Source organism: Bacillus rossius, chromosome 2 (genome assembly GCF_032445375.1).
Source record: "Bacillus rossius redtenbacheri isolate Brsri chromosome 2, Brsri_v3, whole genome shotgun sequence".
Taxonomy (NCBI): Eukaryota; Metazoa; Arthropoda; class Insecta; order Phasmatodea; family Bacillidae; genus Bacillus; species Bacillus rossius.
Genome location: NC_086331.1, coordinates 118,023,073 through 118,041,858, shown reverse-complemented (window position 1 = coordinate 118,041,858; position 18,786 = coordinate 118,023,073). Strand labels below are relative to the sequence as shown.

Below are 18,786 nucleotides of genomic sequence, written 5' to 3'. Positions count from 1 at the left end.
CAAGGGGGACGCACTCCCCCTCCACTCCAGCATCATCTAGGCCAAGGGGGACGCACTCCCCCTCCACTCCAGCATCATTTAGGCCAAGGGGGACGCACCAACCAGCCAGGCGCAGCTTTGCCGCATACACACAACAGGAGGTCGCAGGTACATAAAATATCCAGAAACTAAAAGTTACATACTGCAAACACGAGTGCCTCGCCCTCACCAGAGAATCCCCCCAAGTAACATGAAAATAAAATTCACAACAGTTCCCCAATTATTAAAAAAAAAAAAAAAATGCAGTTGTGCCTTCATCGAGTGTCAAATCAGAGCTATCTTATTGAGAGATATTTCATACACCACAGAAATATTTAAACACAAGACAGAAATAAAAATACATTGAAATCATGGGGAAACGAGAGTAACCAGAGGAATTATGCCGAAATTTGGGAACGTTCACCACTTTCCCCATATCGATATCAAAATTTATTGTTTTCTTATACTCTCCAATTTTACATGAATAACACCGAAGAATACAATCGGGGAAAACATATAAACAAGACAAGCACATGCAATTTCAATTACATTTATAATCAAATAAAGTTTACAAATTAAAATAATAATAAAAATAGTTTTTATTCTCCAAATGCAAAGAAAAAAATTGATTCATGGAGAGGATCGACTAAAAATCTAAATGTCGACAGTTAAAAAAATTATTAAATCTATTAAAATAATTGGTAATATCAAACTTTAACTTATATAATATAATAAAAATATATTAATTTATATATTTAAAAATTCAAAATCCAAGTAATTGATAAAACCCCAAACTTATTACGTCATAGAATCGCTTGCGGGGTAACACTCAGATCTAAACTTCCTTCACTAGGAGTGCCCCGAGGAAACTCCAACTCAAACGACAATTCTCACAAAGTTCCTCTCCTGCGATGGAAACCGAGGTATGATTTCATTAAATACGCACTGTATTCGGTAGTTAAATATATAATGACAAAGTTAATATAATTTATAATAACACCATTACACGAACCCTCAAAACTGCATACCGCGAACCCGAAGACAACCCCGTGTCACGCCACCCAGAAGAACTGTCAGAAACATGGAAGCAACAACCACATCCCACTATTATGGGAAAAAAAACATCAGGTTCGACCTCCACTTAGTATCCAACCTATCTTCTGCGTGTAAGGCGATATTTCCACTGCAAATAAACACAAAGAAGAATAGCAGAAAAAAATCGTTTAAGCGTAACAATAAAATAACAGTAATAAAAATAAATTAATAAACAAATAAAAAGCTATGTAACTCCAAAATTTTAGAAGATAAATAGCCTAAACTAAAACAAAATTAAGCAGAGGGAACCTGCAAGGATATGAAAACGTATGTCACACTTTGAAAGCCCTAATCCTCATGAACAAACTCGTGCATTACAGATGACAAATGTAGCCAATCGGCTACAAATGAACCATTTAATCAGTAGTAATGTTACCTCTGCTACAAATGCAGTCAGTCGCCTAAAAATGTATCCAATTGGCTAAAGATTTAGCCTTGAACCGACTACAAATGTAGCTTCGGTTATATTTCTGCTATAAATGTAGCCAATCGGCTACAAATTTAGCCTTGAGCCGATTACAGTTGTAGCTTCGGCTACATATTGGCTAAAAATGTAGACTCTGATCAGATGCAAATGTAGCCTCGGATCGAATTAAAATGTAACCAATTGGTTACAAATGTAACCTCGGATCGGCTACAAATGTAGCCTTGGCCACAAATCCAGCCATCAGGATACATGAGAAAAATCCTGTACACAGGCCTGTATAGCCAGGCGACATTTGCAGACAATTGCTCCAACCGACTATAAGTAAAGCTTTCTTTCATTTTAAATGGTGGATGCCCAAAAGAGAAAATATTAATTTTAATAAAACTTCAAAATAACGAAGAAAAATCCTTAAAAATAATAGTTCACTTAGGTAAGCTTGTTCCCTTCATACCCTTCTCCAGTACATGAAGTCTAACTATGACCAAACCAGTTTATACAGCAAGATTACGCACTAACTATAATATTGGAACTAGCCAATAGTCAATAGAAAAAATATATGTATATTTATGAAATTTAACTGACTCTCTGCAAATATTTCAAACATATATAACATAAAGTTTTATGCAATGCTGATATAGCGAAATGTAAGTAAAATCACAATAAAACAAAAATAATAACATTAAAATGTAATAACCCTCATGGAGTTTGAAGACGAGTCATAAGTATTCCATCTTGCTTGAGAAATTTTGCGTTTTCAAGATCCGTTTGTCGCGTAAATATAGAGGTAGGGTAGACTTCAGGATATGAAAACGCTGTGTCCAACAACATTAATTGTCCGTACAAACACGTGATACGTTCGCTTCGCCAATCAGAATCAAGTTTACATGCCGAAGAAAAGAAGCAGAAAATGATTCATGTAAATATTACTTACGCGGCACTCTACGGTACTGCCAAACAATTTATGTGCGAGTAAAACATAATAAATGATATAGATTTTGTACTAGTTGTATAATGGAATGCTACCTTGTCATTAATTGTAATTTTGTACTGTTGATGGATTATAAGACGTACTTATGTTGTTTAGTCGCATGAAACTCACTGAAAACATAACTGAACGTGTATTAAAACCTGTTTATAAATTTAAAAAAAAGATAATTTCACTGGAAACCATTTCTTAAAAACCATTAATAAAAAAAGAAATGCTGCAAACATTAAAAATAGTTATATTCTATAGTTATATTCTTAAATAGTTATATTCTAATGTTCGTATTTTACTCTTGCAATTACTAGTATATATAACCAGCGCTTTACCTTCACCGTGAGGTACATGTTGGCATAGAGCAAATAATCGTTAACTCGCCCTACCACAATATCCGCTCTTCGATCCGTCGAACTGGAAGCGTATCAGACGCCGCACCTCCTATCCGCGCATGGCGTTGAAATTTCTCGCGGTCTTCTTATGACCGCGCCACTATGAGACATCAAGCGCAAACATAAATCTCTTTAGTTCTTTAAGAATTATTTTTTTCACAGTAATCTTCGTTCTTATTCACGACCAGTAAAAAAATTAATGAAACGGTAAAAACATGATTTCATGTGGCACAGTTACGTTCTACGAACCACTAGGAAAATGTCTCGTTGCTCATGAATTGAGTAATACCAGGGTTTGATATCAAACTCATGACCCTGGTCATATCAGCGCGACGCATTATTGATAAGGACCGGAATAAATTCGCGGGTTCAATGACCTGTAGGATGAACTCCATAGTTCTACGTACACTCGGTCAAATGTCACCCACTCGTTGGTTGCTGTCTTGTGAGACGCCTGTGATTCGATACAGCTTTGGTTGGGTGTTTCTCATTGGCTCAGAGTCATCCAGGTGAGTTGTGATCCAATAGCAGAGGCAGCACTGAGGTATAACTATTTGTATTTTAGCCTATCGCGAAATGAACCCACGAATTTTTCCGGTCTCTAATTATTGATCTCGGCCACCGCGGACCAGCAACGATCCTTAAAATACATTTTTTAAAATCTATCTTTAATCTCCAGAACGAAAACAATCAGAGATAAGCCGTGTGAACAAAACAATCGTATACAAGTGCAACGTAAGCATTTCCACTAGTTCTACAAAGTTGTACTGTCACCTTCTGGCAAGACTGACTGGGAGGCTAATGGAAAATCGGTAGCAGGCTAAATACTATCTCGTGCATTGTACGTTCTACAAACAATGTATTGCGTTGTTTCCAAACCCGGCACTGTCACGATCAACGTGTTTGGATACAGTTAGTAGAAGTAAAACGAGAGTTCAGCATCAGGCGGAGGATCGAGGATCCAATATGCTAATTAGCAAAGGGAGGGTTGTGAGCGAGCGAGGGTACAGGGGTGGGTTGTGAGGGAGCGAGGGTACAGGGGAGGGCGCGAGGGAGTGAGGAAGAGGAATTGTTGACGGTAAGGAGAGAGGGGGTGGAGGAAGTTGAATAGGATTACGGGATGGAGAGAGAGGGGAAGAGGAATTGTTGACGGGAGGGAGGATTACGGGTGGCCGAGAGAGGGGAAAGAGGAATAGGATGACGGGAGCGAGGGAGCGGCGAAGAGGAAAGGTGATGAGTCGTTGGGAAGGGAGGGGGGGGGTTAAGTCCGATACGCGGCCGTCTCAAAGCCGCAGTGTTATTATTTTTATACTTTTATAAAATCTTTTGGGTCTGGTGAGTCTGGATCGAACAATAAGACCATGTTAATAATAGAATGGTAAGGTTGAAAAACATACACCTTCAATCGGTCGGCCATCATAACATCATAAAATTGTTGTCTTAAGTATTAATATAAAATAATACCTCAGAAAAAAATACAATTCCTACGAGTCCTTTAGTAAATAAAAAGGTTTGAATAAAAATTAGTTTATAATCTTAAGTCATAGTTATGTCTTTCAATCAAATTTCTATTAAAAAGTTATTGTAACTATAATGTTATGACATGGGCATGTCTTTAGCATACGTCCTTATCATTAGTATATTATATGATGATTAATTTAAAAATTGTTATTAAAAGTTGATATAATTATTAACTTATGACATATGCATGACTTTAAAATACGCCCTTTTCATTCGTGTAATATATCATAAATAATTTTATTGAAACAATTTTTTTCTAAAATGTTAATATAAATATTATCTTGTTACATAAGTATGTATTTAGACTATGTCTTTCCCTTTCTATACAATAAATAACATATGCTATTAAAATAGTTTTAGTAAGATTTAGAATAAAACTTTATATATAAATATAATTTTATGACAGGTATGTCTTTAATATAACCCCTTTTCATTCGTGTCGAATATAATAAACTTTTAAATACATTTAAAAAGTATTTAAAATAAATATATACATTTATAATTTTATGACATAGGTAAATAATTTACCCAATGTTTCCTTTACATGTACTTAAAAATTAAATGTTTTATAAATAAAACATTAGTAAATTATAATCTTCTCACATAGGTGTGCCTTTAACAATCGTCCTATGTGGTTACACTTTTATTTCCTACCAATACTTTTTTGTAGTATACACTTTGTAAAGAAATAACTTCAATTTTAGGACTAGTGCCGGTATGGTAATTGTCAACCATTACTTTTGTTCATATCCGTGCTGTAAGATTCCTTACCTTCGTAGCAAAGATACGGATATTAAGTTTATTGGTATATAGATAACTTACTAATAGCAATAACAACAAAAACTCTTTTTATTTTAATTGGAAGAGAGACACTGATATTATGGTAATATTTACAAATAACAAAATACACACAATACAGCAATGCAACTACTTACCATAATAGAACTTGAATCACATTTATATTATGCAGTACAAATCAACCACTTGACTTCGTAAGTAACGAATTATCATATTTATTAAAATCTAATATGTAAATATATTTTAACCTGTCTTTCTTAACTTTCTTGTATATAATAAAGTAAATAATTATGTTGGACAAATACCGATACATTAATCCTTGCGTCGTTATAAGATGACACAAAGAAAATATCAGAAATCTATGAATTTCGAAAAAAAATATCTTTTCTCAGGGATAAATATTTATAGTTTTATTAATTTTCACTCTGATAAAACTCAAACCAATAAAACACAGAGCTCTATACACTCCGGACTACTAAGTTGTTATCTAATTTGCTAATTTTTTTATCTTTGGAAATGTCTTGATCAACAAATACAATTTATATCCTATTGTCTTGAGTTTTCGGCAATCATAAAACAGTACTTTAAATCAGTTCAAGACGCCCCATTTACAAATGCATAGCTTTTCACTGAATTAAAACTGCAAATAAATATCGTTTCAACATGACATCAGATCAGATTATTGTTAACTAGTAACTTGAGACTCGTAAAAATTTCTAATGATATTGAAACTGGTCTAGCCAACCAAGTAATGGCTAATTCCAATACTCTTTTACACCGCCGATCACGACGCTATGTCTACATGGTAGCTCCCGAGTCTTTCTGGAAATCTCCACTTGATTGTTCATTAAATTAAAATCTTTAGCTTTCAAACAATGTAAATTTGGATTTTACACAGACTAAAATATCGCGCCGTCAAGGTTCAAATCCAAACAGCACGCGTTACAGAGAATGATAATAAAATATGTGAATTAAGTTCAAAAATAAAAGGATATTGCTATAAACCTAGTATTTGGCTTTGACATAGTCATTCAATTTAACATATTGAGTTACAAAATGACTTGTAACAATAGCAATTCCTAAAGATAAACATTGTGTTAAAATGCACAGGCATAATCCATAGAGAATACAAACTAGGAGTTTACACGTTTCGGCTTCCTGGCACAGTCAATCATGTCTGTTGCGAGGGTGATTAAAATGGATGAATAATAAAATTTAATGTTTCAGCGTGACCTGTACGATAGGCTAGTGTACAGTCCCTTTACCCATACCATTATCATAACTTACGCTAAAATAAATAAATTCAAATTTTAAATAAAATATTAATTTATTTGTAATTTTAGAAATAGGTCCTTAAGTTTACGCCCCTTTTAAACATAAAATACATTCTCAATTATGCTTAAATTACAGTTAATATATTTAAATAAAGTATTAAAATATAATCTTAAGACATTGTTATGTATTTTATCATATGCCCTTTTTTTGTCTAGTTTATTGTAATGTGTTCAAGAAAATACATAAAAATGATTCAATTAAAAATACTAGTATAGCTATACTCTTATGACAAAGGTAAGTGTTACGGCCCCACGATTCGTTAATACGGTACTATTATCCCGTACCAAGCATAAAAATCTTAAAACATAGTAATGTTTATAAGGCGCCATATTGGATGCATATCAAAAATATTTCGAAATTTTTTACAAGAAAGCACTAGTGTCGCGAGTGCTAGTGTAATACGTTTAGTGGGAGGGTTGTCAACCGCTAGAAGGCGCTATCTTGGACACATCAAATTGTTGTCCACTTTGCTACAAGCGATCACCTTCCCATAGGGAGCCATTCCCGATACCCCCAATGGAGTCAGGCCCACTCCTCAAGAGTGGGGTGGTCGCTATAATGACTGGCCCAAGAGAACGAAGCTGCAGCATTTCAGGTCGCCCGTGATTAGTCTTAAATCGACTACACCTGCCAACACATTTCTTCCAAACAATATACGAAGTCATGGTGTTTATAAAACTATATAGAACCCAAATATTTTATAGGAAAGTGATGGATTATGATATCGCAAATATTATTCAGTAGTGAAATAAAATTCATCTGCTTTACTTCTGTGGTTGAATTGCAGTTCTTCTGACACGCCATAGACTGCTTTGAGCCAATAATAAACAAGAACACAAACTGTTGACCCAGTCATGGGCAACCAAGTCCAAAAAACGTTTCTTGGTATTGGCCAGTAAGCACCCTGGGGTAGTTTGCTTATGTGTATAACAGTTGATTCTAGCCTGGAGCGAAAAGAATCTGCGATATGATCGTGGCCTTGTTAATTAGTCACGTCTATAGCTTGTGTGTTTAGTGATCTCGCCTTATGCAGCTGAAGTTCAATTTGAGCAGTAGGTAAGTAGGAAGTTCGAAACAGTTCTACATTTAAAACTTGGAATGTCGAAAGAAGGAATCCATCGCTGATACATTCACTTACACAACATGAAGTACCTATTCCGCACTGGTTCATAAGACCAGTCTGTTCAAACCAAATCTGAAACAAAGAAACTTTTCTGAATTAGTTCCATTTTGCAAATAAATTTATTTATTCTAGTTGGACTTTGAACTAGAAATGAGTTTACTTTTGTTAGGTTTCCGTATATACTGCTTATTAGGAGGAACATGATATATTTCTTGGACAGGTTTAATTTGATGCAGCTCTCTTTACATTACTATTAACAACTAATCTTTAAATTTATGCATAACTTAAACTTATAGTTATCTAGCATTACCTGCGTCACATATTCTAGAGGTTCAGAACTGGGTTTTGTGTTGTCCCTTCATCTCTATACTACGGAAGGCAATGGAAAAACACCAGACAACCACCCTGTCATGACAGTCTCAGATGTGTCGTTTCTTCCACACCGCGACATTATCTCGGGCCAGTAGGCTCAGAAATAAGCATCAGGACTCATCATCATCAACATCACTGTCCCTTTAATCACAATGTTAAAAAAAATCCCTGAATGCTGTCCTTGTGGCCATCCTTAATAGCTGTAACTGCACCGAAGACAAATTAAGAGGTAATGTACGGTTGTGTTTATGTTCGCAGTTGCCTGCTCTACTGTTACGGTGACAAAATGCCAGGCGGCTCTGAGGACTTTACAGGCGTTTCCATTTTTCAAACCTACGTGCCTGTGTCGAGAACCTCATGTGGAGCCCGAATGCAACTCGTTCAGGGATTTCCTCTTCGACCATCCCTGCATCTTCGTTTCGAAGAAAGGTAAGTATGCGTCAGAAATCGAGTACAATGGACACGGGTAGCTCCAGCCATCCTTCTCAACATTATTTTTTATCACAACGAACACTGGATAAACGGGAGTGTTCTGAGAGAAACTAGGGAAAACATTCGTCTATTGAACTCAGGTTCGCTTCTATGTCACTGTTCTGCACCCCACCCGAGCTATGGAGTGGTGGTGAGACATTGGACTCGTATTCCAGAAAAAACAAATTTGAATCCAGTTCCAGACATTTCAATTTGATATTGTTTTCCGAAATTAAACTGCTAAAAATGTTCACCTAAAATTCACAAATAACAATGGTTAAAAAAATTCCAGAGATGTTCATAACTTAAAAGATGTCTTCGTAAATTTACCGGTACTAAGTGGACTTTTTTTTAACACTCTGTTCACAAAACAAAACATTTGAGTTTAATTAAAAAAACCTTCAAACACTTTTTATTCTAATGCAAGATCACTCTTCTGGGTACCACGTGCCTTTTTACAATGTTTACAACAGGAAGTAGAACTCGAAAGCCAGAATCCAGCATAGTTTCTACGAAGATAAAGTTATCTGGTACTACGAAAAACCCTTTGCTTAATTTGGATGAAATCTTTGTTGAAAAATCTGTACATTTACTGTTATTTCTTAGCAGTGCACTCCAGGCAAATGTTGGGATGGTTCCTGACTTAATATCCCTGGCCCATTTCTCCATATAACTATCTCTAATTATGTCTTGCTGCCATAGAGATGGTGAAATAAAATTAGATTAAAATTTAAAAAATCAACCCGAGACTGTAATAGTATGTTTAAATTATCTTTATATATTTACCTTACATATAAAGTTCTTGACACATACTTATTACAAAGATGATATTCACTCACAAGTTTTAGTTTTGAAACGATAGGCTTCTTTAAGAATATTTAACACTTTCTGTCTGAAACCTTTTTAAATGATTTTCTCTTGGCTAATCATTCTACGAATTTCTGATGCATTCTATAGCAATGTTAACTCTTATTCTTCTATTATATAATATGTTATATTGTTAAGGAAATTACCAAAGTATGCATGCTATCTACAACCCAACTAAAACAGATCACGTATTTGTTTTACTTTCTTAGATATCTCTGTGCCACTATATATCTTGTGACACTGATAAATCGTGAAAGTAATTTTTATTTCAGTCAATGACTTCGGAGCCAATGACTTTTGGAGCCAAAGACTGCTGTAGCAAAATACTTTTGAGCCAATGACTTTTTGAAGCCAAACACTTTTGTAGGCAATGATTTTGGAGTCATTGACTGTTGGAACCAAATACTTTCGAATCAATGACTTTTGGAGCCAAAGACTTTTGAAGCCAATGGCTTTTGGACCGAATGACGTTTGGAGGCAATGACTTTTGGAGCCAAAGACTTTTGAAGCAAGTAACGTTTAGAGCCAATGACTTTTGGAGCCAATACTGTTGGAGGCATTGTATCATACCGCATCTTGCGACCGATCGTGTCCTACTGACGAGATCGTAGCTAATAAGATTATATCCTACCATGTTAAATGTGCTTCCTTTTTTCTAATGTACTTCCTTTTTGACGAATGTGCTTTCTTTTTAGAATATGCTTCCTTTTTGACGATGCATCAGCATTGATAATTCTGTACCCAGAACATGTTTGGCCTCGTGGTTCGGAGACGATTGTTATATATGCCTTCCATTGAACATGACCTGTTTAAAATGTTGGTCGCATATCGATGAATAATACCTTTTGGTTCAGAGACGCTTGGCTTATTTGCATGTATTTGTACATGAACTGTTTAAAATGTTCGCCGAGTATAGACGAAAATTTTCTCTTGGCTACTGACTGGATCTGTTTGACCGCCTACTGGATGAGCCTGGCTACCAACTGGATGTGTATTGCCACCTACTGGTCGTGCGTTTCTAGAAACTGAATAGACATGCCGGGCTACTGACTGGGCGCGCCTTGCCACCGACTGGACGTGCCTGACCGGCGAATACATGCCTTGCCACCAATTGGATGTACCTTTCCATCTACTGAATGTGCGTTCCTGGCCTTTGAATATACGTCCTGGCCACCGACTGGACATGTCAGCCATAAACTGAATGTACCTGGCTGCTGATTACGTACCTGGCTACTGAATATATATGCTTAGCAACCAACTGTTTCCATCTTGCCACCTAATGGACGTGCGTTCCTGGCCACTGAATATACGTGCCTGGCCACAGACTGGAGGTGTCTAGTCAACAACTACTGGATGTGCCTGGTCACCGAATGGATGTTTCTGGCCGCTAACTGATCGTGTTAGCCTGACCATAAACTGGAAGTGTCTAACCACCAACTGGACGTGTTTAGCCAACAAACTGAATGTGGCTGTACACTAAATACATGCCTGATCAATAAGTATACATGCCTGGCCACCGACTGGATGCGCCTTGCAACCTACTGGACGTGCCTGACCGTCGAATATGTGCCTGGCCACGGACTGGATGTGCCTAACCACTGACCGGGTGTGCCTGGCCGCCAATTACGTGCCTGGCTACTAAATAGACATGCCTGGTTAATCGACTGTTATGTATAACTGGCCTGACAACACATGTCAAGGCATGCAAAGGACTCGCTTCACTTTCTATGAAGACTGTTTGTACTTGTAGAATTTATGTTTTAAATTTTTTGCTTATTTCTCGAACCTATCTCTTTTATGGTAATTTTATTTAAATTAGTACATTTTTACAGAAATTATATTTTTTACACCAAGTAAGTATCGAACTAAGGACAAGAATCGATCGAATGAATCATTATTTAAATAAATGACTTTCTTGAGGAATTTTGGAATTTTTCCCGAATTTATAGGTCAATAATTACAGAATTTCAAGATAGCGGCTAAGACGGTCGACAAGATGGCGGATGACATGACAGTATGGTTCTGGGTACTCTAGCAGGTAAAAATTAAACTTATTTGACTGCAGCTGACGTACCAACGGGTGTGTGAAGCTAAAAAAAAATTTATTATGTTTCTTTAACAAATTTTCACAACCGTCGAGTTCCGTCAGTATAAAAAAAATGAATTAGATGTTCTTGGTTCAAACAGCTAAAATTATCAAGGTAAATCAATGTAACTAGTTTATGTGTCGTAAATAAAAGTAAAATTGCGTCTGTAACTAAAGTAGGTGTATTTTAGACCTAATGTGAGTGCGGCAGAGCCGTTGCAGGGTACAATTATTATTATACATACATTGATCACATTTTTATCCTACTAGACTATTAACTTATTCTAGAATGCTTGGAATTCTTTGTGTATGTATGTAACAAGTTTATCCAATTCAAAACAAAACAAAAAAACTCATTCAAAGTTAGTGTAGTGTAAATATATCAACAATTTGTTTTATATCATGTAAACGATTCAATAATTCTATATGTTTCTGTTGAAAGTTAAGTTGTGGTAAGTTCAAATTAAGTAAAAATTATGTATTAAGCCAGGATTGAAAGCACTCGGTGAGCGTGGACCACTGAGTGTTGGTGAAACATTACTACATCAGAGACTAACGTTTATATCAAATTTAATGCCCTGAAAGAATTCCAAACAGATATTTACTATTCAATAGTCTTGGGATCCCGAGAGTTAATTTAAATTAATTAGTTTAGTTATTCTAATAATTATAGAACAAGAGATTCAGATTTGGATTTAAATTATGACGCTGGTAAGTCTTTCAGGCGGAAATCAATGTTTTTATAAAAAAAAATAATGTTCGTGAAATTCAACAAACGGGAAACGTTCCAAATCGACGACTGGACGGGGACTGAAAAAAAAACCGACCTCAGTGACAGTTATAGCCTCTACAGACGTATTGACTTCCTCGATGACCAGTACTCTGCGACGATCCGCGTGTAGCTGGCTCTCCTGCTCTGGATAGCTGGTAGGTCGTTGACTCAGTCCTCCTCTCGTACTGGACTGCTGGGCTGTTCTACTGCTCGGCTCGTGGGCCGCCTCCTTCTTAGTTTGCGCCGTCGAGTCGGTCCTTCTCGCGGACCGGGCTGCTGGGTTGTCCTCCTGCTAGGCTCCCGAGACGTCTTCTTATTAGCTCGTGTCGTCAAAACTGCAGCACCTTTCCTATTTTAACGTGGTTCAGTCGTCGTCGATTGAATAATTGAATTGTCTCTCTCTCAAATCCTCAAGATATTTTAACCGTTCTTCTTTGCGTCGATTAAGGTAACATAATTAGGCAGATCTTCGTTCTAGTATAAAAGTTTCGTTGCATGTTCTTCCGTGAATTTTAGTGTTGAAATCTTCGACGATAATTAACAATTCTTATCAAAACACAATATTTTCAATAAATTTACTTAATTCTTGGTATATATCGATAAATAAATCTTACCGTTACTATAACAGCTCTTCGATATCTCTTTTAAGTATTAATTCAAATCATACGAAGTTTCCAGTTTGCTGCTAAAATTACGGACGCATATTATCAATGACCGAAAAATGGAACAAAACGAATATTCTAAAAGAATATTTTTACTTGTCCTTGTTTGTAATACGCGATTCTACAATTTTTCTTTAAACAAAAAAAAATCAATGCTTTAACGCAAGCAAAATAAAATCAAAATGAATCTCCTATTCTTTACAAATATAGTAATAAACAACAAATTTATTACCTTTTTTAAAAAACCAAAGATAAGCATACTTCCAGAGACAAAATAACGTTTTAGCTTATTTAAAATTTGTAAAGATTTGCATATCATAAATCAAACAATTTTTTGTTTCGACTTCTGCAACCACCAAAATTGATCAATATAAATATTTCTATAAAGTACAAACGTTGACTTTATACAGCGCAATCTAGAATATGGTTTATGTACTATGTGCTCCTTGTATCGATCACTGAAAACAAGATGGCGGCAGCGCCCTCTTGCTGACCATGTGTGTTAACTAGCACTCCTAATCGCAAATATTGAAAATAAATATGGTGACTACGCCCTCTAGCTGGTGATGCTATTATTCCTTCAAATTAAAAAATAATAATGATACAAGTCAGAATATATGTTTTATTTTTTATACACCTTATTTAATTCCCGGTCTGGTAAATGTCTCGATGGCCTTGCGGTCAAAGGCTAATGTTTTCCAATCCAGAGGTCCGAGCTATCAAAGTTAGAAATTCTTGCTAGTACCTACACACTTATAATCTGTTCTGAGATATGATCGACCCAAGATTAAATCGGTAATTTGAAGGTAGAGGCTTCGAATCCACCCACCTCCGAAGTATTTTTAACTTCTTTAAATATTTTAAGGAACCACCATAAGAACTAACATAAAACGATTTTTACAGTATGAGTAGCCAATACCGAGAAAAATATAAAAAATATGACTATCCACGATGGTAGTGCGCCTCGCAGGAGATACTAGTCAACTTATAAACCACTGTGTAGGATTTCAAATGAAAAGGACGAAAGTGCCTGAAGATTTTCGACGAGGTCCCGATCATAGCCGAATCCTTAAGATTGGCAAGCTACCACCAAAATCGTAGTCCCATAAGATTAACATTGTTCCAGACGCAGTATTTCTATACCACTAACCCCAATACAAAAAATAATATTTTCGACTAAACCATAATAATATTCTTATTTTAAATTTTTTTATATTTATTGACCAGAATGTTTTTAACAAAAATAAAAGTAAATTTATGGCATCTTCCCAGCAAACTAAATAATTTTGTTAACATGGAGATTACAAAACCTCAAAACAATCTAGAAATACTATTATGAATTTATAAGTTACTTGAATTTTATTATGCATATGCATGTTATGCATTGACTTCTGACTTTGATTAGTGTCAAATAAATTTTCAAAACTAAATAATTATCCTCAAATAATCCTTTATATATTTACGCTCATCACTCACTGACTTGTAACACCAAAGAGATAAGTATACCTTGGAGACAAGTCTATCATGAGGCATAAATATAAGGTACTCCATAGAGATGTGTACCTATACAATAGAAAATTGAAGGGTAACAATTGGGTAACATTTGAAATGCAAGTGAAACACGTCTTAACTATTAAATTTAAGTGTTTTATTCATCATTTTTAATCGGCGCCTTAGGCACCTTACAACCTCCTAGCAGTACAAAAGTATACAATCTTAATAGTTAAGAGTCACAAAACCATTTAGCTTACTAACTCAAATGTACGTAAAAGCCAAAGCAAACTACAATACACTTTTAAAATACACATTTACATGTTTTTCCTTTGCGATTGTTTAATACGAGCTTGTTATAAAAACTCTTTCAGCAAAGAGTTAGCAAAATCATTTTAAATTCGCAAAGCAAATAATTTGAACATGTTACTTTGAACAAGTGTGAATGACCTGCAGTGAAAAATTACAATTATTTTTTTACTTAATTGTGTTTTGCAGAGAAAGATCCATATCCTGTCGATGCCCTGCCAACGTGTAACCACGCTTTGTCCGTCTGCCAGCAAGAGAGGAAATGCATATCACTGTTTGATGATTTCAAGACTAACTGTAAAGTACGAGAAGGAAAATGCAGAATGGATGACCGGTGAGTATTCATTTGGTAACAAAACAAATTTTTACAAATAATACATTCGGGAAAAAAATAAAGTGTGTCACGAACGATGGAAGGTGTGATTAATGTAATGAATGTGTTCGAAAGTTGCGCCAGTTCACTTAAATATTTTTTCCTAATATGTCTGAGGGTGGAGTAAAATAATTAATAGTATAAGGTAAACTGGGGCTAATTGTTGCGGGAGTAGTGTAGTTATGTTGGTACTGGAGCAGTGTATTTATAATGAAATACCCTCCCTACTAAGCCATGTCCGGGAATGTCCACTTTATGAAACATAGAATCATGAGTTTACTAATTATGTTCAGTCAAATTGTGCTAGCCTCTGAGACAAACCGAAATCTTGCTAGAGATTCATAGGTTTTGCAGGGTGACTGATATGTTATGTTTATAGAAACATCACCGAGCATAGTATATGCTTAACTACGCATGTTGACAAGCAAGCCATAACGTTAAACCTGAGTAAATAAGGCGATATTGACTCATTAACTTGTGTTAAGAAAAAAAATGTTATAAAACCAGGTCTATGTCTAAATTCATATCCATTTATAGCCTGTGTGCTGTATTTTGGTAGAGTTGTAAGATGATTGGTTAAATTATTGGTAATACTGAAGTAAAGCCACTTTAATGAAAAATAAAAAAAAAGGTTTGTGGTTTATCATATTAACGAGTTTTTAGGTTAGGTGTAGATATTAAAAATTTGTGGTATTATGAAAATGGTGGATGACATGGGAGTAGTATATAAATCTATGTCCTTTGGAAGGATGCAGGGTAACGATTGATTTTTCGACCACCATCTTGGATTGTGACGTCACGACGACCATCTTGGATGGCCATAACCTTTGACCTTGACCTATAAAATTTAACAAAATTGACCCAAAATTTGCCAAATTTGATTCAGAATTTGCCGAATTTCGCCGAAATTTGCCGAAATTTCTTGTTTTTAGAAAAATATTTACACCAAAAAATATTTGAATTATCTGAAAAATATAAAATTCAGTTTTCCAAGAAAAATTTATGTTTCAAAAATAAAATTAAAATTGGTGCGTTTACTTATGTACGCGCGTGAGAAGTTATACTTCTTTGGCATCACTAAAAAAAGTTTTTAATTGCATGCAAATAATTAATTACAATAAAATAATAAAAGAGCTGGAAAAAGATAGTCAACACAGTTCAGTTTGAATTTGAAAAATTAAAAAAATTAAATTTAGAGAATAATAAATATATAATACATATTATAAGATTCTTAATTTTAAATATTTATTATTGATTATTTATTATTTTAAAAGAAAATAAATAAATTTAATAATAAATTAAAAAAATTAAGTTTATTCTTTTTTTAAATAGTTATTATTTTCTTAATTTAAATATTCAATTTTCATTTTTATCAAAAAGTTTTCATTAAATTCATTCATTTATTTTTATAAATTTTTATTATTTATTCAATTTAATAATAAATATTAAAAATTTATATTTTAATTTGATGTTCGGTTTTAATTTTTATCACAATTTTTTTATTAAATGTTTTATTAAATTTATTTCTTTATTTTGTAAATATTAAATAACCAATCATATATATTTAATATTAATAATTTTATATTTAGTATTAATTATATTAAATAATATTTTTTTAATTTATATCAATAAATAATACATACAAATAGTTAACCTCAATTATATTGGAACACTTGAAAAAGTATATTAGCACAATTTTTTTTACTAATATTTACGAATAGTAAATAATATTAATAAAAATATTCCATTTAAATCACTACTGAATATAAATATTACTAGCACATATATAATTCGCACTTGTATGAAACTAAAACACGTGTTGTGAATGTAGAAACTAGAAACTTGTGGATAAATGTTATAAATATGAAAACAGTGATCAGAGGCGACGAGCGTGCCAAGATGCGCGACTAATAGAGGTTCTATTTCTATTTTGTTGGTAGCTTTTTTTCGAGACTTAATGTGCGGTTTAGCGGGCAGCTTCAACCTGTTAATTCGCGGGTGCGCGGGAAAAAGGGGATATGTCAATATTACTTAAATTAAGATATCAAACATTTAAAGTTCTTCCAATTATACAAGATCAATAATTAATAATTCCAAAAGTTCAGTGCTAGGGTGCTAGACTTAACCCATTTGGACCAATTTGTAGAGCTTGTTCTCCTTTATTTCATACCATAAAAAACAATTTTTGCCAATATTTGACTTATCCCCTTATTCCCGCGCACCCGCGAATTTTGTGTTACAGTGATGCGCGCGCATCTTAAAATTTCATTCTCATCATTTTTTCATAACGCGCCTAAAGAAGTATAACTTCAATAAATAAAAGTTTGGAATACCTTAAAGTATTTTTGCCTTTAAAAGACGGTTACTATGCATGAAAAATGAGGAGAAAATCTAACATAAAAAAATGTTTTTATTCCCCTTGAAAATGTATACTTTGTTGATCCAATTCTCCTATGCTCCCCCTACTGTATGTGGTTCGTTTCTCGGCAGCAGAGAATGAACAATTGATTGATTTGGTAGCTGGGCATCCAATTTTGTACAACATGGCAGAAGCTGAATTCAAGAACCTGTTGAAAAAAAAGAGCAAATACTGACGGAGCAAATAATGTTGAATGGCGAACAGATCAAGTATATGACCGTATGATACTGTATATAATTATATTGAAATAATATATAGTCACTGCAGCTATAGGTTTTTTTGGGGGGTAAAGTGAGCCCTGGTTATTTATATCTTTCAAGCAATTTGAATCCGTGTGCCACTTATCGGTGTAAACACTGCTAAACACTCTTATGTACAGTTCTTTGCACACAACATCTGAGGCCACTATTAAGTATAATAATAGGTTATTATCAGTGAATTTAGGCCATAAAATATTCACCCTTAACCACAAGAACAGCGTATCCGCTATTAAGTTACATGCACATTTGTGTTACACTGTCTTTCATAATCAGCAGTAAGTCTTATCATTAAGCTAGTTTAATAGTTGTGATGAAAAAATTGGTTGTCTGTAAAGTCGGTTTACGGACGATGGTTTAACGTGACAACGTCATAACAAAACATTGATGAAATGATTGCATACTTTTATGAATAAAATTGAATCATTTTTATTTTAATAATAAAATAATAAATACTTGAAATTATACTAGTAATCATATTTTTAAAATGCAAGAATAATTAACCTTTATTTCCGAAATTGTTGTTGTAATAAGCAATGAAAACCACATTAACTTTTCACTTCACTTTATAAACAGTCGAGTGGAAAAGAGATAGATGCGGCGCAAGCGTACAATGAGCGTAACGGGACACAGCGTAACGGAACAATGTGCGTAACGGGACACTTTTTTGTGCGTGCAGCCGGCGTTCATCGATTTATTAGACGTTGTCACGTCAAAAAGTCGGTAAATTGGTCATATGGGTGATCGTTTTCTTCGTCTTCGTATTTCATGGATTCAACTCTCAATACATAATGCACTTTATTGTTCCTTTCATTGCACCACTCCTCATTCCTCATGTCTTCACGCTAGGCTTGCACATCTGACGAGCGTCGCCCAGTAAAACACTGCACGCAGCGCATTACGTTCCACTCTACCCGACGCGACGTCTTTTAATAGCGTTTTACGTGTTACGTGACGGATAAAACCGGTCGATAGGAAAACCAGCCCGCAACGAACTTAACGACTTACTACCCTTTCAA

At 34.6% G+C, this 18,786-nt stretch overlaps 1 protein-coding gene across 3 annotated transcripts in view; it reads left to right on the top strand.

Annotated features, from left to right (window-relative positions):
- LOC134529683 (uncharacterized) overlaps positions 1-18,786 on the top strand; it is a 236,620-nt gene that overhangs the window by 94,459 nt on the left and 123,375 nt on the right. For all 3 annotated transcript variants that reach the window (XM_063364036.1, XM_063364038.1, XM_063364037.1), the window contains exons 3-4: positions 8,319-8,489; positions 14,908-15,052. In XM_063364036.1, coding sequence (XP_063220106.1) covers positions 8,319-8,489; positions 14,908-15,052 — 316 coding nt within the window. The remainder of the gene's footprint in view (positions 1-8,318; positions 8,490-14,907; positions 15,053-18,786) is intronic.